General features: G+C 38.7%; 1 protein-coding gene across 6 annotated transcripts in view; it reads left to right on the top strand.

The window, feature by feature from the left end:
* The window catches only part of UTRN (utrophin), a 485,166-nt gene that overhangs the window by 331,458 nt on the left and 128,240 nt on the right, over window positions 1-25,468 (top strand). For 3 of the 6 annotated variants that reach the window (XM_040627918.1, XM_040627920.1, XM_040627922.1), the window contains exons 1-2: window positions 8,289-8,473; window positions 21,085-21,241. In XM_040627918.1, the coding sequence (XP_040483852.1) occupies window positions 8,367-8,473; window positions 21,085-21,241 (264 nt within the window). In that variant the 5' untranslated portion in view covers window positions 8,289-8,366. Of the gene's footprint in view, window positions 1-8,286; window positions 8,474-21,084; window positions 21,242-25,468 lie in introns of those variants that run through there. The other 3 variants (XM_040627923.1, XM_040627919.1, XM_040627921.1) reach the window with 3 other exon arrangements.

Raw genomic sequence — 25,468 nt, forward strand, 5'->3', positions numbered from 1 at the left:
CCAAGTCAAGTATTTAAAAAAATCCTTTGTGTATTTTCACAAAAGCTGTCTCATATAGCCTTTGCTACGTTGATTCATTGCCAGGAAAACTGGTGTTATGGAAAGGTACCACTACCTCACACTTCTCAAATACAACTGCCTACCTTCCCCCAGCTCTGAAAGCAATAATGCCATTTTTAAGGAAGTACCAAGGCCTACTGCTGTAATACAAAAGCCACATGATACCTTCAGAAGCTGAATGACAGACTTTCCATAGATCTTTTACTCTCAATTCCCTTAGACCTGTCTTTTCCTCAGTATTAGTGATCTGCTTCTTGAGAAAATACTGACCGTAGTGATTAAACACATCTCATGTCAGTGGCTGAAATTCTGCAGCCTGAGGTTCAGGTTATCAGAGCCAAAAGGTGATTTTACTTTGCTCCTGAAGCCATTTCAGGCTTTAAGAACATGAGGGTCCGTAGTTGGGAGGGGGTGGGTCTTCCAATGATGGTTAATCTGAAAAATGGTAGACTGCTCAGTAATTGAAATTTCCAAATGACTGCAGACCTTCACCATTATTTATTTGTGAGAACAATTGAAAGGGGGTATGATGGTTAACATTTTTGAATTTTAGAGAAACCCAGTGGTCTTGTGATTTATATTGGGTATCCGTTCATACGTGAATGTTTGGCGCATGATTGCAATCTGTATTTTGGTTACCTAGTCTCAAAATGGGTGATGCCAGGATTGGTTTTCCAGCATAGTCAGGATGGACAAATTACATTTGGTACTCATTCCTAATCTCTTAGAGCTAGAAAAGTCAATGCTGAACATCCCTGGGAATCCAGAAGGCAGGAGCCATTCTCTACTGCTCCCTCAAGGTGGCAGCTCACCAGGGATCAGGAAATCCCAGCTGATGGAAGCCATGGGTACCCCAGAGTGGTCCTAAAGAGGAGGTTGAGGCTGGAAATTCTTACCAAGGGAGGATGACCTCGTGGCAAGATATTCCCGTCAGCAAGCAGGTCCTTTTCATCTAGCAAGTGAGGGGCAGTGAGGAGCGGGGAGCGCTGGGACCATGTGTACAGTGTGATCACTCGGGCCACTCAGAGCTGACTTTTGACACAGAAAACTGGTCCACCAGAGCACCTTTCTGAAATCCTGCCTATGAGTTGGTTTTAGTGCCCCCCCCCCCCGATTTTAGTGAATTGATTTTCTCCTTGAAAGTACTTCACAAAGGAAGTATCAGATGGCTTCGGTGCCTAATCTGTCATGCTTGAGCCATTTGCGTTGTGTACTGTCTATTCTATTTAGTAGTCATAGAGGATAGAGTAACGGACTGCTGTAGCTCAGTGACGTTTTGAGTGACTGTTGTCTTTTATTAATTTATGTGGTTCTACTGCCAGGTGATTAATGATAATGACAGTTTTCTAACAGGGTGTGTGTGCTTGTGCAGAAGTCTGTATCTGAGTAGTTACTACTCTTTCTCTCTTTTTTTTTTTTTTTTAAGATTTTATTTATTTATTTGACAGAGAGAGACAGCCAGCGAGAGAGGGAACACAAGCAGGGGGAGTGGGAGTGGGAGAGGAAGAAGCAGGCTCCCAGCGGAGGAGCCTGATGCGGGGCTCGATCCCAGAATGCCGGGATCACGCCCTGAGCTGAAGGCAGACTCTTAAGGACTGCGCCACCCAGGCGCGCCTAGTTACTACTCTCTTGATGAGTCCTTTGGGGAAGGTGACTTCCCATAGTGACAGAGAGAAGGCACGCAGTGATAAATTTCCTTTATAGCTTTTGCCTCTTTTAGGATGAGTACTTTTAAAAATTATAATTTGGAGCTGTATTTTACTGCTCAGTTTGCAGTGTTTAATTTTAAAACAAATGTGTACATTAAGGCACAGTAAACTTCCAACTTCGGGGTCTACTCATTTGTTCAATAGTTAGCAAATATTTATGAAGTGAATAGTATGTACGGGGCACTGGGCTGAGTGCAGGGATGGAGTGGGGGAGAGGGTAGACATTCCCTCATTGAGCTTGCAGCCTAATGGGAGGATACAGACCTTAGACAGGGAAAATGTTTTACTACAAGTGTGTGATTCAGCAAATGTAGAGGGAGCTATGAGAGTAACAGGTAGGCCTAATCTAATCCAGGTGCGCAGAAGTCTTTCCTGCGGAAGTGACATTAAAACTGGGACTTAAAAATGGGTTTGAGGTTTATGTAGGGGAATGTGGATGGGGGAGGAAATTGAGAACTTTCTGGGCCATAGGACAGATCAGGAGGCAAGGAGTTGGGTGCTCAGGATTATACGCTTAAACATTTAACATGCCATAACTTTTGGGTTTTTAAACCTGTTCAGTTCTGATTATACTGTCTGATTTGGGGAATTAAGGAGGGGCAGTAATTTGGAATTTAAACTGTAGTTTGCTTATTGATTCTATATCATTGCAAGTTGACTTGTTCAAATTATCTTGGAAGGGCGGGTACTTGTGAGGTTGGCCCACCTAATAATTTAATTTTTTTCTACTCTGTTGTCTAACATATCTATAATCATAGATAATGGGGAAAGGAACATTACTGGCGTGGATTTCTTACTTTATAAGTGCTGCTATAGACCAGGTAATACTACTTTCTATTGTCTGTTGAATATGATTCCCTAGTTATTAATAGAATAATTAAAATCTGTGAGATTAGTTGTGAATGAAAATATAGTTTATAAATAATTAATTGATAATTTATTGAAATTAATAAATTAATCATAATTAGTTGAATCATTAATTACAATTACTCACTATCCTAGAAGCTTCACAAAAGCTTCGAAGCCTATTTACATATCATATTTTGACCTTTGATGGTGTTATTTGGTTGTTGTATTATTTTTAGGTAATGTCTGACTTGTTAAAAAAAAAGTTATGATTCCTCACTTTCAAAACCTAAATCTCTGGCAGCAATCCCACTGAGCTCCTGTTAATCAATCCCAAACTGTCTCTGAATTCCAGTCTTATTTTTGAAAGGAACAGTGGATTTCTTTTCCCCTAATGGTTAACTTTGTTGATTTAGTCCGAACTTTGGGATATGGTAGGGAAGTCGTTGCTGACCTCACTTCTTCACCTTCAGGGAAGGGGTTAGGACTCCTTCAGAGAAAACATTACCGTGGCCATGTAGGGTTAGGTAAATATGCCGTGCAAAAATAAACCAAAATCATGTCAACAAGGTCCGAAGAGGTTGAATCTTATTCTAGCACCAATTCAGTTGTTGAAGACTTTGTAGGGGTACTGTATTCTTAATCTCTGTGTCCTAGCAGAGGGTTCGAGCAGTTCTATTTATTATAGTCCAAAGGAACACTTTTGCTCACGTGGTTATAGCCACTGCGTGATTATAGAACATTACAAAGAAGTAAAATGTATGTGACATACATTGTAAAGTGTTGGCATATACTGTCTCTATGGGTTACATAATTAGAGAAATGTCCGGTTAAGGGCAAAATTGGTATGAAAATACCAGTTATTAAATAAGCAAGTAAATAAACATTTTCCTTTATTCATGAGGTTAATTTTGACCTGGGTAAGTGGATGTTGTGCGCAAGTGAATCTCTGAGCTTCGTAGCCTTCTGGAAGGCTGCACTGACAGTGTACATCTTACGCTTTTGATGGTGTTTTCCTCTCTTGTCCTCTTATCCTAACCCTTGGCTTCTCCTAACCTTCTACATTCTGCTTATATTGGTAGAAGGTATGTTTCCACTGAATCCTTACATATCCCTTTGTCTCGTTTTTAAATGCTAGTTCAACTGCTTGAATACTTTGCTTTGGCCTCTGTGTTCACATGACCGGCTTATGTTAAATGCTTGGGAGAGCATTGCTCTGTGCTTCTGCATGGATTACATTCCCATAACTAATTATCAATAACTATTTTGTGCTGCTGAATGTTCAGAATGGCTTGCAGGTGACAGAGGTAAGCATTAGTAGGGCAAGTCCCCCAGAGATGCGGTGAGAGTAAACCTTCCTTCACGGAATTTCAATTTATTTTAGCATTTGGCGCTACATCAGGTCATGATCTAACAGCCTCCTGTGCTGGCATCTTGATTCTGAAACCAGTGCATCATTGTACAATCATCTATGAAGGATCATAATTCATTAGCTGCATGTAATTCTAAATTTCCAGTGAAAGATTAGGCAGGGCTTTGCAGTGCAAGCTTCTAAATAATTTTAGGTTCCCATATTAAATTTTTTAAATGAAGAGATTAAACAAAATGATTACTGCACTCCCTTCCAATTGTGTAATTGTCTGATTTTCTTTGGCATTATAGTGGCTAATATGCCAGTCAAGATGAACTAGATACTTCCATTCATGCATTTATACATTTATCAATCTGTCTCTTTTATGCTAGGCTCATTCTGTGTAGGGGAGACTGTGAAGAATACAGAAGAAATATTAAGATGATTTTTCTGATTTTAGGAGCTTTTAATATATTTGGCTAAGTAAATATGCCACCAAATGTTACATAAAACAAAATAATGTATGCCGATTTCCTTTTCTTTGATCATTTTCTGGTTGTTGATTTTTTGTCCTCATTTTTGTGGAGGCTTACGTGTGGAAGGGTTTTTCACATACTGAAAGTTGCATTCCAATATGAATATATGATGATTGGTAGTCCTCTTAACCCAGACTTGGTAGAAATACCTTCCATCATTGACTGGCCAGTGATGGAGCTCTGTTCTACTCCATTTGTCTTCGTGGCTGTGTTGGAAAAGGCATCACTTGATTGGATGTCAGGAGCCAAATTTGCTTTATGTTCTTGGTATACAGATCTCCTGATGTTGTAGAATACTTCTGCGAAACTTAAAATAAAACTTATTTATGGATGTTAGTAGACTTCTGTCTCCTTACTTCTCTTGACTATGAAAGGAAGCAAATATGTCAGGCTACTTCAGAAAGTAGTGGTTTGAAGTTTCCTTGTGATTTTGGATGTAGTTCATGGATAATAATGTTTAGGAACCTATACAGGAAATGGGAGTCCAGATTCATGTTGGCAATAGAGAGCAAAGAGATGCCTTGCTCACTGTGCTGTTGAGCTGCTGTTTCTTCTTCTTCTTTTTTAAGATTTTATGTATGTATGTGTGTATTTATTATGTTCAGTTAGCCAGCATATAGTACATCATTAGTTTTTGATGTAGTGTTCAACGATTCATTAGTTGCATATAACACCCAGTGCTCATCACAACACGTGCCCTCCTTAGTATCCATAACCTGGCTACTCAATCCCCCCAACCCCCCTCCCTTCTGTAACCCTCAGTTTGTTTCCTGGGGTCTAGAATCTCTCGTGGTTTGTCTCCCTCTCTGATTTCTTTCCATTAAGTTTTCCCTCCCTTCCCCTGTGGTCCTCCGTGCTATTCCTTATGTTCCACATATGAGTGTAACCATATGACAGTTGTCTTTCTCTGCTTGACTTATTTCACTCAGCATAATCCCCTCCAGTTCCATCCATATTGATGCAAATGGTAGGTATTCATCCTTTCTGATGGCTGAGTCATATTCCACTGTATATATGAACCACATCTTCTTTATCCATTCATCTGTTGAAGGGCATCTCAGCTCCTTCCACAGTTTGGCTATCGTAGACATTGCTGTTATGAACGTTGGAGTACACGTGTCCCTTCTTTTCACTGCATCTGTATCTTTGGGGTAAATAACTCGTAGTGCAATTGCTGGGTCATAGCGTAGTCTATTTTTAACGTCTTGAGGAAACTCCATATTGTTTTCCAGAGTGGCTGTACCAGCTTGCATTTATTTATTTGAGAGCGTGCACATGCGAGAGAGAGAGAGAAAGAGAGTGAGCATGAATGGGGGGAGGGGCAGAGGGAGAGAAGCAGACTCCCCACTGAGCAGGGAGCTGGATGCAGGGCTTGATCCCAGGACCCTGGGATCATGACCTGAGCTGAAGGCAGATGCTTAACCAACTGAGCCACCCAGGCGCCCCTGTTGAACTTCTTGAAAAAGATAGCTATCACTCATATGTACAGCATGAGCTTAAAACTATTGATCTTTAAATCTATCTCTTTAGATGTCTTAAAATGCATTTCAGGACACAAAAATAGAACAGTTACATCCTAAAGAATAAGGACTAAGTTCAGAAGATAATGCCAAAGAACCTTTCAAGAGAACTTTCCTTACCTTTTTCTTTTTCACCAAAAATTTCTATTTGAAGCATCCCAAACTGAAATTATGTTGAGATTGCCATTTTATGTGCATAATGTTGTCCAGCCTGCGCACCCTGAATCAGGATCTGGCTCTGTCCCCTGCTCCCCTGTTGGTGTCTGCTCTGCAGTCTGTGGGATCGAGGTGCTAGTGAAATGCACAAGAGTCAACAAGCTCAGAGTTTTTGTTTGGTGGTGAATACCAATCCTGGGTGTACCCAGATCACACTTTGCAGGCGGACCTGATTTGGCTTTGTTATTAGGGTCAGCTCACCCCAGAGACCAACAAGCTTGCACATTTGGAGCATAAATTTCCAGAAGCTGTCCATCAAACTCTGTGTTCATTCTCCCCCTCCTCAGATCCGACCCTATTCGTGTCATGTTAGGCATCACAAATCTCCTCAGAAATTATAATACAGCACTTTTGCCCTTAAACCTCATGGAAGTGACACCTTCCTCCCATGCTTACTGCATAGGGAGGTACAAAAGGCCTTTCTTTCCATGTGTCCTTCTGATTAGTCTAGGTCTGTAGAGACAGGAAGAACAATCTTTTAGATCCTAGCCTCTAAGCGTTGGTTCTTGATAGGGAATGATTTCTAAATTAATGAAAGCATTCCGAGTATTTAAAGAATTTCTATTTAATTTTTCATCATGCTCATTTGGAATTGGAAAACTTAAGATGAATGGGGCTTATAAAGGAAAACTGAAGATGAAAAAGGTAATAAAATTATGGTGTTTAGCAGTTTATTCTTTTACTAATTCAGATTCATTACCTGAAATAATTTTTTAATTTCTGTCATGCGTTGCCCGCATATTCATTAACAGCTAACGCCATGGAGACTCAGTGCACACCTTCACGGCCCCTTGGGTGTTTGCTATTCTGTTTGTTAAGTCCACTTTCGTGTATTGTATGGTAGTGACTGTCGCACTAGAGTTAACTACGACTAGCTTGCTTTCATTTTATTCAGGAAGAAAAGATTGTCAAACTAATAGATAATTGTATTGATGCCCTTGTAATGGAGAGTATTAAAAAACTGATAAAGACCCTCTGTATTTTAAATGTATTCTATTTATCTAATTACAAAAAGAAACCCTGTTTTTGTAGAATCTTGGAAACTCAGAGAAGCGTATAGAAGGAAACCAAAACCACCTTTAATTTTCTTGTACAGAGATTATACTATTTTGATATTTCTTATAGTTTTTGATGTATGTGTATACAACGATATACAAAAATGTATGCTAATTTAAACACCTACCTTAAAAATTATATTAACATCATAATATAGTTTTGTATCCTTCATTTTTCAACTTAATATTATATACCATTAATATATTATGATAGTTTCCACTGTTTCACTTTAAACACAATTAATGTGATAAATGCATATACACAAATCTTCTCAGGACAGGTAATTTCAACAATTTTAAGGCTTTTGATACAGATTGCCAAAATGCTTCCTCAAAGTCCGGACCAGTTTTTATTTTTAATTTATAAAAATTCTTATTTTACTTGATACTCAGATTTACTTTAGAAAAAATTTTTTTCTATTTAACATGAGAAATATTACTTTGTCATTAGTTTTTATTTCTTAATGAAGATAAATATTCTTATGAAAATGTTCTTTTAAAATTTTAGGAATAAATTTTATTAGATTGGAAGGACAAACTAAGGTTGTCCAAATGTAAAAAAAAATTAAAAAACCAAGTGAAATTATGTAATATCTCTATAAAACATCACAGTTTGAGGGTGGTTTTGCCCAGGTACAAAGAGGAGAAAGAACCTGGGTGTTAAGCAGCATTCAGTGATTTGGCAACAATAATTACATAAAATTTCAAAAGTTTCTGAATCTGAATTACTCACATCTAACCAATTGATACATGAAATTTAGATTTTAATACATTCTGTTTTTAAGAATCAGGGAATCAATATAGTGAAGATTTGGAGACTATTATTTTCAACATCAGAATTGTGGAAACACTTGAATTTGCTATCATTTAAGGCAAATTTAACTATTTTGCTTAAAAAAAAACCCTTATCTGTGGAATATAAAAAAATAAAGTTCTATAAAGCAACCCCAAGACAGTGTGGACACTAATACCTAACATTTTCATTGTCTCTGCTCTTTCCTCCTTAGGACATCCAGGCGGAAATTGACGCACATAATGACATATTTAAAAGTATTGATGGAAACAGGCAGAAGATGGTAAAAGCTTTGGGAAATTCTGAAGAGGCTACTATGCTACAGCATCGCCTGGATGATATGAACCAAAGATGGAATGACTTAAAAGCCAAATCTGCCAGCATCAGGTCAGAATAGTCAATATCAAAATAAAAATGATGGGAGAGGGAGATTTTTATGATTTTTGCATATCAGAAAGAGAACATACTACTTTCTCAGAAGTAATTTAAGATTAAACGCAGGGACACCTGGCTGCCTCAGTGGATAAAACACGCAGCTCTTGATCTCGGGGTTATGAGTTTGAGCCCACTTTGGGTGTACAGATTACTTAAAAATAAAATCTTTTTTAAGTTGCAGTTTTAGCTCCATTTATATCCAGGGCCCGCTGCCAGCTGTTCTCGACTATTCCCAAATTTGCACTTCATTTTTTAAATCTGATACTAAGAAGAATAATGTTACCAACACCTGCTAGTTATTGTTTTCCTTGACCAAGTACTATGTTAGCCTCTTTACAAACATTACTTAGTATTCAAAATATCCCAGTAGGTGAATAATAGTAACATCTTTCCTTACACGAGGAAACAGAGGCTTAATGAAAATAAGGAACTTGCCAAGTTTTTCAGCTAACAAGTGCCGAGCCAGGATTTGAACCTAGATCTTTCTGACTCTTGGCAGTGAATGTTTTGCTTCATCATGTTATTTTATGTCCAGTTGGAAAATGTATTTATAGAAATTAAATATTGTTCATGGACACTGAAATGGGAAACTGATGATTCATGTCTGCTTTTGGAGAGAGTAAAATTAAATCAGGATGAATTTGAGGACCAGAATGCTGACTAGGAAAGGACCCTGAAAAACTATCAAGGGTGACAATTATTAATGCTATTTAGAGTCTAGAATTACATTTAATAGATGGTGAACAGTACCCAACCAGATATGAGTTTATGGGAAACTGCCTGATAATGTGCTACTGAGCAAAGATCCAAAAGAGGAATGTTGGTAGAAAGACCTAGATCTTCGGGTGCCTGGTGGCTCAGTCGGTTGAGCATCCAACTCTTGACTTCAGCTCAGGTCATGATCACAGGGTTGTGAGATTGAGCCCCACATTTGGCTCCTTGCTCAGCTAGGAGTCCATTGTCCCTTTCCCTCCTCCTGCTTGCTCTCTCTCTCTCTTCAATAATTAAATAAAATCTTAAAAAAAAAAAAAAAAGACCTAGATCTTATATCTGGGTCAGTTTCTCTTAAGGTTCAGAAACTGGGGGCAACTGGGTGGCTCAGTCGTTAAGCGTCTGCCTTTGGCTCAGGTCACGATCCCAGCATTCTGGGATCCAGCCCCGCATTGGGCTCCCTGCTCAGCGGGGAGCCTGCTTCTCCCTCTCCCACTCCCCCTGCTTGTGTTCCCTCTCTCACTGCCTCTCTCTCTGTCAAATAAATAAATAATATCTTTAAAAAAAAAGGTTCAGAAACTGTATGATGTATTGATGAAAAGTGTGCAGGCTTAAACAAAATGATCTTAAGTTTGATTCTTTGACTTTGCTGTTTACTTGCTGATCTTAGACAAGTCACTCAGTCTCTCTGAGCTTTAGTTTTCTTATTCACACAATCAAAATATAAATATTTAATCCACATGATTGCTGGGAAGATTGAATGGGATAATCTGGTAGTTCCTTAACCTACGTAAAGGCTGTCTAATGTAGCATCTAGTTTATTTTTTCTTATATAAAGAAGCTCAGTGGATCTGCTTCCTCTGGCTTCTGGATTCATGGACCCAGTTCCTAGAGAGTAGAAATCTTTAGTGATTATTTGTTGTGAATAAACTTTAAAAAAATATTTCTTTCTAAAGAGATGTCCCCAAAGGTTTTTATTCTTCTGGATCTCATAGAGGGAGATTCATAATTCTTTTTGCCCTTAAGGAAGGGGATAATTGAGCATGACCATGGCATGATGATGTATTTCATCAATACATCTCAGCTGACCATGCTGATGTCAGCATCAGCCAACTACCTTTTTCGATAAGAGGACAATTTGGGAATATCATACAGGGAGAAAATATACTTACGCTTATTTAAGATTGAAATTTCAACTGACCAAATCCCATTGAGTTGTAACTTTCTGTTCCCCATAAATAAAAATAAAATAAAATAAATAAAATGATTTAAAATGTTAATTCAATGAAAAACATTCACAGGGGTTCTAGCAAAACCAACATCTAGTCTAACAGATGAAAAGCCACAGTGCTGGTTCTGGTGAAGATTGCGCACTGGTGCTGGCATTTGAAGAGTTTGGAGGATGAAGTCTTTAGGAAGGAGAGTTTATTGAAGGCCCACATCATAAAGAGATCATTCCAAATGGAAAGCTACAGACAGAAAATCTTTGGTCTTCTGCAGATGCTATTCCTAAGCCTACTAAGTCACATTTTTTTTTTTAAGATTTTATTTATTTATTTGACAGAGAGAAAGACAGCCAGAGAGAGAGGGAACACAAGCTAATGACTAAGCCACCCAGGCACCCCCACATTTTTTTCTAACCTGAAAAGAGAGCTTATAAAGTACTGTTGCAATATAATTTAATAAATAAATTAATGTTATTTTTAGAAGATGGGAGAGTAAACTTTTGCCAATGGACTTCTACATCAAGATAGATCATACATTCCAGTAAAGCGTGTTATTTTTATTTTTTAAGTTTTTAAATTTTTTTTAGATTTAAATTCTAGTTAGTTGACTTGCAGTTCAGTATTGGTTCAGGAGTAGAGTTCAGTGGTTCATCATTTACATATAACACCCAGTGCTCATCATCACAAGTGCCCTCCTTAATACCATCACTCATCTAGCCCATCCCCCACCTCCCTCCCTCCCTCAACCCCCAGTTTGTTCTCTATAGTTAAGAGTCTCTCATGATTCGTTTCCCCCTCCCCCCACCGAACGTTCATCCTTTAGTAAAGTGTGTTATTAATGTGATAATGAATTAAGAGAATGTTTAGCCTCATTACCCACCTCTGGAGATTCAAGCATTTATTCAAGCACTTAATAAGAACAAACTTCTGTGTATAAGGCATTGCAAATAATAAACAAGATACGGCTCCTGTCCTAGCAGGCTCACAGGTCTATCCAGGTTAAGGTGGGTTCAGTAAAGGCAGTGGTTACTTTGTCTTCAGATGATCATCAAAGGCTTCATAAAAGAGGAAGTTACTAAGCTGAGCCTCAAAAGGGTGTATAGTTACTCTCCAGATGGACTGCGTCAGCCCTGGAGAAGAACATGCTGGCAGGAGGCTTGACATAACACTGTTTTCATGGAACAGTGAAGAAGTTCAGTCTGGCTGAGAATTTGCTGTTGGTGTGGAGGGGAAAGATTGTGGCCAGAAAAAAAAGGTGGAGAGGTGAGACACACTCATGGAATAGCTGTGTGCACCATGCTCATTCCTCTGGTAATAGAATTTGAAAACTTTCAGGTGACATAATTAGATGTGAGCTTTGAAAAGATCCCTCCCACACGCCCATGGAGGATGCCTTATTAGCTAGCGCAGTTCTGAAGATGAGGAGAGCTGCTGACAGACCTCGTCAGTATCCGGGAAAGGGAAGAGAGACTGAACAGGTACTCGGTTCATGTTGTTGAGGTACTAGTGAGACATCCAGAACAAATCACCAGCAGCCGTTGGATGGACATCTCTTCAAAAGAGCTGTCGGCCAAATGAAGAAATGGCGAGATGGGGAATACCCAGAATAGAGGTGGCAGGCAAGGCATTGTGAGTAGGCAAGAGGGTGAAAAGTTAGAAGAGGGCACAGCAAAGAATCCAGGAAGGCCTAATAGATAAGGAATAGGTGAAGGAAAGGAAAGCCAGCAAAGGAACCTGAGAAGTGGGTGGCCCTGAGGAGAGGAGAACCAGGAGTGTTGTCAAGAGCCGGGGGAAGAGGGGTTTTGAAGGGAGGGGCATGGCTAGTGGTGCAGGCCGCTGAGGGAGTGGAGTAAGATCAGGGCTACAGAGGCCAGGCGCAATGGGAAGGGCTTTGGTAACTCTTTGCTGGGATAGCGTTTTGGTTGAGGACAAAAATCTGATCTCAGAGGACCAAAGAGTCAGAATGGGAAGTGGAGAGGTGGAAACAGAACTAGTCTATGCAGCCTCATTTTCTCAAGTAACTCTGCTATGAAGGGAAGGGGCGAGAACACATTGCTGTAACTATGTTCTTACACATAACAGCATTGTAAATGTGTAAGAACTGGAGACCGAGATCTATACCTGTATTGATTTGTCTGTGCTTTCATAGAGGTCAGATACGCTTCACTAAAGAAGTAAATGATGTAGTCTTTATTTTTAACTTCAAAAAATGGGCAAAACAAATTCTATTAACATTCATTATTACTTGGGTATTTATAAAAGATGTATAGTTCTTTATACAAATATATATAAATTTGTAACTGTATGTGGTGATGGATGTTAGCTAGACACATTGTAATCATTTGGCAGTATATACCTATATTGAATCATTGTGTTGTGTACCTGAAGGTAATAGAATGTTACATGTTAATTATATCTTAATTAAAACAAAGATAAAACGGTTTCCTAAAAAAGATAGAACAGGTTATTATACTCAGTGACAGGCCCTCGTATAGGAAGCACACCTCAAAGAGAAGTGGTACAGGGTAGTGTTTAGTAGTGTTGATCTTGTGGCGCTAACTGGTGGCTTTGCCACGTAGCAGCTGTGCCACTATGGGCAGGTTACTTAGCCGATATGTGTCTCCTCATATGCCAAATAGAAATAATAAAAGTAACTTCCTTATGGGGTCATCTTGAATATTTCATTTAATTGGCCTATGTAAAGCACCTAAAAGAGTGGTACACAGTAATCACTCAATAATTGTTAACTATTATTATTTTTTCAAGGATTACCATTCTGTTTGGCACTAATTAGTTTAAAAGGCCTAGAAATTCTCCCTACCTCATTTTTTTTCTTCATAATTAATATTGGGAATTTCTGAGAAGGTCCCCAACAGTGTCTATTTATCCTGCCTGGATTCTGAACAAATATGAAACAAAAGTATGTCCAAGAGAGAACAATGTTGTCATGTTAATTACTGTCAGAGGCTGGGTTGGAGGAGGCGACTTAGAGTGAGGGCAGAGTGGGCCCTGATAACTTAGCCCCAGAATGAGGCAGTGTTACCAGCAGTCACCAGAGAGGGTGGCCGCCCAGGTGAGAAACCCTACCTGGAAGTGTGGGGAGGAACTCCATCTCTGCAGGCCTCTTTCAAGAGGCAAGGGTGGGCTGATGAAGCACCCAGTTATTCCCCAAATTGACAAATCAGGTTCCTCACTCCATCTTATTAGGGACTGAGAGAGGGGAGGGTTGGAGAAGAGATCGGGAGCATGCTCAGTGAGAAAGTCCCTCCCCAAGGGGTTGGACGGGGAAGTGTTCTCATTAATAAATATGGAGAGGCAGCCTATCTCCCAGCCACTGCCTCCCTTGGTCCTTGCTGAAGACGATGGCTGGTGGCACACTGTGACTTTCCGTCCCTTTATTCTTTCCTCCCATTCCTTTATAGCACAATCTGTCCTTACACTGGCTTCTCTTGTGCAGGAATTCTGTTGTATCTTTAATATTTCTGTAAAGTCTTCCGCCACTATTCCGTGTACTTGAAAGTTGGCTTTCCCCTTAGTGGCTCACTTCACCTAAAGCTCTCTTTGTTGGAGTGTAAGTTTCCCGTTTTCCTCACCTGGCAGCTGGTGGGAATATTTTGGGTATTTAATAACTGCTACAGATACCAAGCAGCCAGAACAGCAGCCATCCCCTTCCGGCATGGAGCTGCAGACATAATGGCTGCACGGGCCGGCCACACAGCGGTAAGCTAGAAGTTGTCAGCCTCCTTGCTCTATCTTAGGCATTGCTGCTCCATCTCAACACTTCTCCTTAGAAGTGAATACATTCGTTATTCTACCATCTACCATCTTCCTCCTGTTTCCTCCTGCTCTGTATATGTTCTTCTGCTTAACTCATTAATTTGAGCATCTGACTTCCCTTTTATTCTTCATCTCTTCCTCAGCTGTTATCCTTGGTGTCAATATCCATATGGATAATTTTTTATTTTTTGACTTCCAAGTTTCTTTTTACTTTGTCTCAAGAGCCTTTCCCCTATTGTGTTTCCACAGACCTAGCCATACCTTGGGCTCAGTTAACATCCTGTGTTCTCTTGGCATCCCTGAGATGATAATCTCCAGGAGACCAAGTGCAGACTGTTCTCCAGAGCACACATTTTATTTTCCTACATTCCACCTGGCCATGTGCATCTGAGTACCACTGGGTTTGCCTTGTTAGTTAGAGAGGAGCCCTCTGTTGCATCAAATCAGAATTACGTGCAACATCATTGGTAAATCAGTTCTCCTTCACATTACAGTTATGGCCCTAACGAAGAGGGTACCTTTCATTAGCTTATTATATACCAGGATCATCTATACCTTATTACCTGACTTTGTATTTTTATCCTGTGTATATAATTCATCTATATTTCAAGTCGATTGTTTCATGCTCACTTCGGTAGCACATTTGCCAACTAGACTGTTTAGAACTGGACGTCCTTTAATATTTCCAACTCTGGAACTCTTAGCTTTTAATTTTATTCCTTCTTTCAAACCTGCCTCCCTTTCTCCTAATCTTTTTCAGACTCCATCCACCCCTTCTACTCCATTTGGATTCTATCATAAGCCATTTTAATAATGTGAATTTCTTCTCTCCCTGGAATTTCTTGTCTCCTCCTTTTAAATCCCTGACACTCTGATGATCACACTCTCTCTCCTCCATTCTTTTTTTTTTTTTTTTTTAAGATTTTATTTATTAGAGAGGGAGAGAGAGCACGAGCATGGGTAGGGGGGCAGAGGGAGAGAGACAGAGAGGGAAAAGCAGATTCCCTGCTGAGCAGGGAGCCTGATGTGGGGCTTGATCCTGGGACTCTGGGATCATGACCTGAGCCAAAGGCAGACGCTTAACCGACTGAGCTACCCAAGCTCCCGTCTATCCCTCATTCTTGATTCTAGGCTTCCTAGTGTTGTACGAGAAAGTGAAAAATGATGACAGTTCTTCTATAATTTGACCCTTTCTACTTACAATTGGTGTTGTGATTCTGAATGATTTTCTATCATATTCACCACCATCTTTATTTTGTAAAGATTTTGCTTCTTCATTAGCTCCCCAAAACTCTCCCTTTGCTGTGGCCTTCCTTCATTCTTTTCTGAGAATGAGGCCATTTGATAGATGTTCCTTTTGTACATTCTGTATTTCAAATTGTGCTTTAATTGTGCTAAAGTCAGTGTTGTCGTGGCAGGGAGCATTTGCTCTAATTTATCATCATTTTTAGAGAATGTCTGCCAAAGATTATAATAGCAGCTAATATTTATTGAATATTCATGTGCCAGACCTACAGTAAGGGCTTTATAGGCATTACCTCCTTTACCTGTGGCTTGGTCATTGGAACTATGTAATAATCTGAGGCTCAATACCTTGGGTTAGCATCTTAAATATTATTTTGCAGTCTTTTTGGATAACTTTGATTAGACTTTTAAATACTGAAGTCCAGTATGTGAAATATTCTTTGCAATCTAAAAACAATGCATACAAGTATATATTTCACTCAGATCAATAGAAGAGACTATAGCTAATGATTTGAAACGTCAGCTAGAAGATAGGCTCCTAGGAAATTTGACAGTATTTTTTAATCCCTGGAAAAAATGTGAATTGGAAATAAATTTAGTAATGTGAATGACACGGCCTAAGTTTTTATGTTAGATTTATTTAATTTAGAATTATGTTAATTAAATACCCACTTATCAGCTTAATGATGTTTAATAGAGATTCTTATTAACATATGGTTTCAAAGGCCAGTGAAATTGTAAAATCTAATGAAAACAGAGTTCAAAGATAAAATTCTATCTTTCCTTTCTTTTATGAGCCTCTTAAAAATTCAGGGCACCCTTTTAAGAGCCCTTAGAGAAGATTAACCTTTAACATCATGATTACATCTAATGTTATCACATTTTACAATGTCACTGACACCACTTTTAGCCCTAGCCAGTTGATTTTGCTAACCATATTGTAAAACTACTAAAATTTCCTTTTCTCAAGTTGAATAGAGGGAGATTCTGTTCCTCTCTTCTTTCTTTCCTCCCCTCTGGTCCAGCACTTTCTGATGGTACTTTCTGAGAAGGTGGAAATGTTCTGGCTCTGTACTGTTTGGTGTGGTATCCACGAGCCACGTGTGGCATAGTGAGTGCTTGAAATGTAGCTAGTACAACTGATGGTGTGAACTTCAAATTTTATTTCATTAACGTCAGCTTCAATGGAAATAGCTGCATGTCATTGGTGGTTACCATATTGGAAGCACAGCTCTGGTGTTCTTCCCAGCACACACTGAATTCCTCTTTCTCCTTGTCATCTTCGTTCCCTTTCTGGGAGAAGGAATAACTCCTTTTACTGTACCTGGTTATGCTTGCACTAATAAAGGTATTTCCTTTCATTATAACTCGATTTATAATCTATGGGTTTTACCATACACTAAAAATCAATTTCATTTGTCATGAAGATGCCACATTGGACATTTAATTCTGTGTATTCCTTACAGGATGGGCAATAGTATGCATTTGCTCCCCCTAATTTGGGTCGTTGTATTCTTTGACCTACTTTGCAAATGGATCTTCACTTGTCTATAAAATATGTCTGGGCAGTTTCTATCTGCTGTCTTAAATGCTGCCCATCATGAAAGCGGGGGAGTGGAAAGAGTTTAGACTTCAGTTTGGATCCCAAATTCTCTCCTTGACCAAGTTTTTTTCTTCTCCGAGCTCTGGTTCCCTCAGAGAACTGTGTTTTAGGTTTCTTATCTCAGAGTATATTTGGTTAACTTGTCTTTCTCCCACCTTGATCCCAGGACTTTTTATTTCTGAAACCGGGTAGTGCCCGATAATCAGTGTGAGTGCTCCATACGTGTTTGTTTGTGGTAAATAAATGGAAAGTTGTGTTTTATTTTTATAAATGCGCCTGCTGACTCACTCACACTGTTTGCTCTCTTTTTCCTATTTGTACATTAGGAGAAGGAATAGAAACTTCTTTGAAGACACATTGAAAAGTAGAGGCTTTCGTGATTTATTTATTTATTTTAGAGAGAGATAGAGAGCGTGAGCAGGAGAGGGCCAGAAGGAGAGGTGAGCCACCCTGGTGCCCCAAGGCTTTTGTGATTTAAAATAGATATTAATCTACATTTATTGCCATATTATATTTGAATGATGGGATACCATTTTTTATGGATCCTTACCTTAAAGAAGTTTTTGCATTATATATTTTTTAAAATAGTTGGTCACTTAAAAATGTTTAGAGACTTGTGAAATAAATGGTTCAGTGTAACGAGAGCTAACTTGTATAAAGCATGCTCTGTAGTAGACATCATCGTAGGTTGATACATTCAGTGAAAGCATCTCTAGTTTTGCACATGTCAAGTACCCAAAGAATAAACTGAAACAGGTGAGAATTAGGATAGTAAGTCAGTTATCCAGAATGTGAGTGCCCACAGATATGAGTTAGATAAAGAAATGTTTTAAGATTCTGAAAATATGATTGATGACTGACTGGTCATCTATAGTTGTGAGGAAGGGGAAGCTTTAAAATGTTTGGAGTAAAATTGAGAAAGTACAAGTACACCAAAAACAAGTTTAAGGTTTCTCCTTGCAAAGCATTCAATCCAGTGCCTAAGAAAAGGCTTTCATCTTGAAAGATGAAAGAATTAAATTGAAACTAGAACACTGAAGGCTACTATGGAAGCATGCATTTATTTGCGCATATGGTAGTAATCCACTGAACATATAGTTATAATCTACTGGAGAATAACCAGAACAGATTTTCCAGGCAAGGATTCTGCCAGATCAGCTTGCTTTTTATGATGGAAAAAGGAAGATGCTGAGAAGTATGTACACCAGTGTTATCTCATTTATTTCAAAGTCACTTCAGTGTCTCTCTATAAAAAGGATTGCCTTCATCTTTATGAAAAGTCCTGCAGGTGCTGAATGTGATAGATTTCAATGATCAATTTCATGATTTTATGCAGTCAAAAGAGTTAATTACACTGGGGAAAAATTTGCATGCTCTTCAATACGATGAGTGTGTGTAACCAGATTTCAAAGGAATGTAACGTCTGATTTAGTTATTGATTAAAGAGTTAAGCTACAGACATTGAAGAAGCAGGATCAAATAATCTAAAGTAAGAGGTCAGGGTATGTGCTTAAGTGTTTTGCACACAGAGACATTAAAGCACGTCTTGATTGACTAAAGGCCTCTGATGTCTAGCTGTCTTTTTTTTTTTTTGCATTTAAAAATACTAGAAAGAAATTGCAACACCTCAGTCAAATATATTTATGGCAAAATGATTTGTAACTGGCAGAGTTTTCAGTTAATATAATTGAAATTATTTAGTTCTGCTCTGTGACAAGTAAAATTACTGTTTACCATGGATAGCTAATTACATATTTGGCCTAAAATTAATCAATATGAACACAGAAAAGCTGGCACTCATGCAGAATCAGGATCTCATTAAAGCAAAATTTTGTAAAGTGAGGTCAATCATACCACCTGTAGAATGAATAGAAAAGATTATAAATGCAAGAGAATAGAACGAACTTTTTAATCATACAGTTCCCAAAGAATTATAAAACATCTCAAACTTCTTTCTGTATTTACAAATAATTTTTTTTATTATTTCATATCTAGCTCTTTTGAATAAGATGTATAGTTTTAGGGTTTGAATAGTTTGTTTTATATTAGCCCGCTGACAACGGATCTATAAACAGATTGCAGGATAACTGGCCTTTTGTGTAACTGAATGCTGGTTCGTGGTATTTCAGAGATATGCGAACTCCATTTTTTTTTCTTTTAGACAAGAATATTGGCTGATAGACCATGGTCATTATTTTATGAACTAGCGATGAACTAGAGATCAGATCATTCTTCTGAAAACATTATGAACTTTTAAACAAAGACAGGATATTGTTGAATGTTTATTGCTGGAGTACCGCCTACTGTGATCAATGGGAAAATACTTGTTTGAATTAACTATAGCAGAGCTATCAGCTTTAGGAAGAGAGAGGCTCAAGTCGGTCAGATAGCCAAAAAGGAAATTACTGATAAGACTGAGAGACAGTAGTGGCTGTCTCTGGTGGATTGGCTTCCTATTGCTCAGGGAAGGAGCAGTTTTGTGGAAGAGGGGATCATAATGCCAGTGTGAAGGTGATATAGCTAACTGAGAGGATCTGAAGCCTGGTCAACAGAGGTTCTGAAGTTGCCCCAAATGAGTCATCTTTTGCCATCATGTCTTTAGTCTTTGAAAGCTGGTGTGCAACAGGGCTTAGGTCTGTTTCCATCAGCCCTGCAGCTCTCAGTCTGAAAGGTCAAGGTAATTCCATTTCACACAGTTGAGTGCTTACGTCCACATAAACCGTCTGCTCACTGGGGTGGTGAAGGGTTGAGTAAACGCTGACTCCTAGAGTCCCTGGAGCTATTTCTGACTGATCCCCCTTTTCAAATTCAGCCCATGAAGTGTGGGCTTGAGACTGGGTAAGTGGGCTTTCTTCAGGGCCCCAAACTGGTGCTTTTATTTGCATTTCTATTCTCAAGGGCTTTTACTCTTACTGAAATTTTAATCATGTAAATATGTATTTCCAAAACATGGTTTCCTGAGTATAAAGTTCATAATTTAAGAATCTGAAGAATCTGTACTAAAAACAGAAATTGTTATTGAACCAAAGACCTCACCTTTATTTTAGTTTTTTAATAATATTTTTTATTATATTATGTTAGTCACCATACAGTACATCCCTAGTTTTTGATGTAAAGTTCGATGATTCATTACCTGCGTATAACACCCAGTGCACCTTGCAATACGTGCCCTCCTTAATACCCATCACCAGCGTATCCCATTCCCCCACCGCCCTCCCCTCTGAAGCCCTCAGTTTGTTTCCCAGACCTCGCCTTTAAACTGGAGTATGAAGTACTGTAATCGATGATTTCTGCTCAGTTGTTTTCTGTTTGCAATAGACACATGTCGCTGGACACCGGTCAGCCTTAAGCCAAATAGCGTTCTAGCCAAGAAATGGCTAATTGTTTCCCAGCTTTCTGAGGTAAATGCTGGTGATGTTCTGAGTTTTAAGGGAAATTAAGATAGTAATTTCCTTTACTAAAAAATTAATTAGCTCTTTTAGAAAGAAAAATAACATGGGCCTGTTGTACATACTCAATTAGTACATAAATATATAAAAATTGTTTACTGTGTTTTCAGTAATAACCCTATCTAATATGTATCTTTCCAGACATGTTATATGCATATAGTTGCTTCCTTTTCTTCTCTCTCTCTCTCCATATATATGGATGAAAGGAGATGAAAATTATATTTGAGTGTGTGTATATATTATACATAAGCTACTGAAATTTGCTTTTATAATTTTACATTATATCATGGACATTCTTCTTGAAAGACTCATATTTATGCCTTTGTGGTGTGTAGTTATTCATTTTAAATTTTGATAGATATTACCACCGTATCTGCGTATTTCATCTTCTTCAAAATAACTGTTTCATACAGGATTTTTTTTTAACAAAAAGCCTCTTTCTGCAATGTTAACATTAGTTGGTTATACAAAATTATGAGTCTAAGAGAAGATATATAATTTTTTAGCACAATTCAAACTTCTACATGTGGTCAATACTGTGTCTCTCAACAGGGCCCATTTGGAGGCCAGTGCTGAGAAGTGGAACAGGTTGCTTACATCCTTAGAAGAACTGATCAAATGGCTGAATATTAAAGATGAAGAGCTTCAAAAGCAAATGCCTATTGGAGGGGATGTCCCAGCCTTACAGCTCCAGTATGATCACTGTAAAGTAAGTTGACTGCATATGGAGGGGATCTTCTTAAATTTTTTAAATTAATTTTTTTTATTTTCAATTAGCCAACATATAGTACATCATTAATTTTTGATGTAGTGTCAATGATTCATCAGTTTTGTATAATACCCAGTGCTTATCACAACAAGTGCCCTCCTTAATACCCATCAGTTGGTTACTCCCCCCACCCCCCTCCCTTCTGTAACCCTCAGTTTGTTTGATTCATTTTGATTTTTGGCAAAGTAAATACTCAAAATTCTAGATGAATATCTGAGTTGAAGCAATCAACACAGGGTTTCACCCTCACCCCCAATTTCTTTTATTTATAGATTTTATTTATTTATTTGAGAGAGAGTGCAAGCAGGGGGAGGGGCCAAGGGAGAGGGATAGAATCCTCAAGCAGACTCCTTGATGAACACGGAGCCTGATTCAGGGCTCCATCCCACCACCCTGAGATCATGACCTGAGCTGAAACCAAGGGTTGGACGCTTAACTGACTGAGCCACCCAGGCACCCTCCCACCCCCCATTTCTAAATATCAGTATTTAGACACTTAATTTAGGTTGCATGTATTACTTCCATTTGTTTCAGATTAATTTGTCTCTTCATATTCAATTAATTTTTTCAAACATTACAGATCTCTAAAGCATCATATTGCTTTTAGCTTATCATAACATTTATCTAACTTTCTAATAGATTTTAAAATATTAATATATTCTATTGGGGAAATTTTGTTACTACAAGTGAGTCTTAAATTGTGAAGGCATAGAGTTATAAAGAATTGCAAATTATCATGTTTATAATAAATGGAATGAAAAAAATAAGGACCTGTAGAAGTATGAATATAGGATAAAGTCTTAAAGCAAATGAGGGCCATAGTATTTAGATCATTTTATATGTTTTATTTTTCTAAACTTAGACCTTTTTTTGAGTTACAGTTTTATTCTGCTCAAATTTCTGTCTGTATGCAAATTTGTACTTTTACTCTCAGAAGCGGATATGCTGACATGTTATCAACTGACATGTTAATTCTTAGAAGTTTGTATTATTTAAATTCTTTGCCTTATTAGCTTTCCATTTGTTGATTTAATATTCCTTCATGCCCATTTTCTCATGTACTACACATGGGCTTGTTTTATTAAATATACATTTTTTTACTCTTCACATGCAATGCAAGTTCTCATTCTAAATCTGTATGTTTTAATGTGATGTTAGAATTCTGTTCCCATTGGAAAAGCCACAACACTAACGCATGCATCTTCTAAAGGAAGAAAGGAAGATGTCATCTAGGTAATAAGGTTGCCTCAGAATGATAAGACCTTGAAATTTATTTTACTTTGGGCCCTTGTGACTACGTTATTCAAATTACCATTTGGGTAAATTTTTCCCTTTCTACTTGAAAAGAGACTGTGATAGAGAAATAGTTCTAAGATGAGAATAAAGAGGACACCGCTGGAATATAACATGCAAAACAATCATAACAAAAACAACAACAACAAACAATGACAGAAGATTTTAAATCACTGATTTAGGAAAATCACGTTTCTCCTTTTTTCAGCTTTCCCTTCTATTAATTATTTATATACTTTTTTTTGTGGATTCAGATGATGAGATAGAATAATATAAAGCTCTAATGGAAGTGCTCTGTTAAGGAATAAAATCTGCTTGTGACCATGTTCTGCTAGTTTTGATTAAAACCTAATTCTTGAGGCATGAAATGATTTCCTCTTCTGGCCTTAGCAAGTAAAGTGCACATCAGTGTTTCCAGTAGGTGCTGGCTATGTTCTTCATAAGCCCTCCTCTGAGCAAGGTCAGCCTATTTTAGGCTGTGTTTCACGTAGAGTGTTAGAGTGCAGTTGTCTGCACCAATCCTCTAGGCCTGGGCATTTGGATAATAAAGGTAATACTGCTAATGGTGCCGATGATCATACTGGTGCATTCATTCAGCAAGTATTTCTTGAGTGTGTAATATGCACCAAGCCCTATTCTAAGCATTGGTGAGTCAGTAATGAACAAGAAAAAGTTCTTGCCTGACTCCGAGCAGTAAGGGACAGACACTAGACAAGCAATAAATATATAATATGTCCCATGGTAGTAAGTGCTATGAAAAAGGTGAAGCAAGGTCAAGGAGAGAGAGAGGAATGGGAGAGTATAAACAGCAGAGGTGCTGTTTTATGTGGAGAAGGTCAGGAAAGTGCCATAAATGAGGTGGTTTTTGAGAAGAGAACCGATTTAAATGTGAGGCAGCAAGTAATGCTACTCCCCAGGGAGGACAGCATAGGGAAAAGGGGATAGAATCACACGGGCCATGGAGGCTGCAGTGTTCTGGTCATATCTGAGGAATAGCATGGATACCAGTATTGTGGAGACACTTCAGCCAAATAGAGAGGTGGAAGATGAGGCTGGGGTGGTGGCAGGGGGAAGGGCTTTAAATCACATAGGTACTTGAAAGCCCTCTGTAAGGGCTTGGCTTTTATTCCAAGTGAGATGGGAAACCATGATAATTATACTGCTGTGATCTTACCTACATTGTATAGTAATTATAGGTGAAATTATGGAGAAGAAAATATAGAGGAGTCCAGGAATGCATTTCAGTAATCCAACTGGGGGATGGTGATGACTTGAACAAAGGTGTAAAGGGAGAGGTAGAAGTAACTGGTTTCTGAATATATTTGGGAAGAAGCAACAGGATGTGCTCATGGGTTGGAAATATGGAATGTAAGAGAAAGAGAAGGGCTTATAGTGGCAGGAATCCAAGGTTTTTGGGCCAAGCAAATGGGGCAGTGCCTGGAGGGAGAATGTGGGGTCAAGTAATGACTTTATGAGGATGAGGACAAATTCTACATGTTTCTATGCTGATGGGAATGATCTTGTATAGTGGGAAAAATTAATGATGCAGAAGAGAGATTACCAGGTAGGGATGGGATGAGATCCAGGGTATAAGTACAGTAGTTGGTCTCGGGTAGGAGGGCGAAGAATTCATCCAGTCGAACAAAAGGTAGGTTTGTAGATTTGTGTGGGGGAACATTTAGATGTCCTCTTTTGGTTGCCTCTGTTTTCTCAATGAAATAAGGGGCTAGGTCATCAACTGCATACAAGAAGGAAGATGATGTGGAGGTTTGGGGAGAGAGGAGGCAGAAAATGTAGTCTAGAAGTGGGTGAGTTAAATTAGGAATGTACAAGAAGACCACAGGGCATTAGGAAGGGCCCCCATGAGGTCAGTGTTCATGAATTTAAAGTGAGAACAGCCAATGTGAATGTTTTCCTTTGCCCATGTTGAGTTGCCTCACCGAAGGTAAGGAGCGAATTGAAAAGTTGAATTAAACCAAGCACATGTGATGGAGGAAGAGAGGGGCAAGGGGGTTACAGAAATACAAAAGAGCTATGGTAATGATCACACATGGAATCAAGACCGGGGAAAGGGAGATGTGAGGATATCAGAGCGATGAGGGACAGTAAAGTGATGTTAGAAGTCAATGAATGGGACACGGCAGGGGGAGCTGAGAAATCATTCAAATTGGGGACACGGGGAGGGGCAGAAACTGTAAAGAAAGCTGGTTGTAGTCTGAGAGGGGGAGTTAGAGGGGGCATTTATTGTCAGTGACAATCTCTGGTGTCTTTTTGCGGGAGAGAGTTGCACGGGTAGGGTGGAGAACACGGTCCTTTGGGAGGGATAGGTAAGGAGGTGAGAGGCAGTTAGCTGCACGGTCATCTACAGGGACAGCAGAATCACCAAGACCAGGAGAGAGAGCCTGATAGCAAAGTGATGATTAGGAGAAAGAAGGGTGATTGTGGGATAGGTTGGGATTGGTGTGGTATGGAAAAATGATGTTTTCACATTCCTTTTATCTTTTGAGTCTTACACCCTTGGTTGGGCATGGGGGAGAAGAATAGTGTAAATTGGATACAGTTTAGCACTGCTTTCTAAATTTCTTAGTGCCGGCTACTGGATTTTTCTTGGGTTACTATTACGTCTTTATGACTTAGCATGTTGTACATAATCCAGACTACTGTTGAGGGATGTTCTTTATCAGTAAGTAGGACTTATCGGGAGTTTCCATTTAATGGTCTGTACTTCAAGTTTTATATTAGAAAGTTTATATGAATAGCACTGATCGAATTTGGGGCCCGGTGGCTTCTCCCCTCATTCTTATACCCTCACTGGAAATAATCCTTTGTGGACTTTCATATTGATCGTAGGTTCTGGAATATGATACTTTATTG

This window comes from Ursus maritimus, unplaced genomic scaffold (assembly GCF_017311325.1).
Source record: "Ursus maritimus isolate PB19 unplaced genomic scaffold, ASM1731132v1 scaffold_13, whole genome shotgun sequence".
In the NCBI taxonomy this organism is placed as follows: Eukaryota; Metazoa; Chordata; class Mammalia; order Carnivora; family Ursidae; genus Ursus; species Ursus maritimus.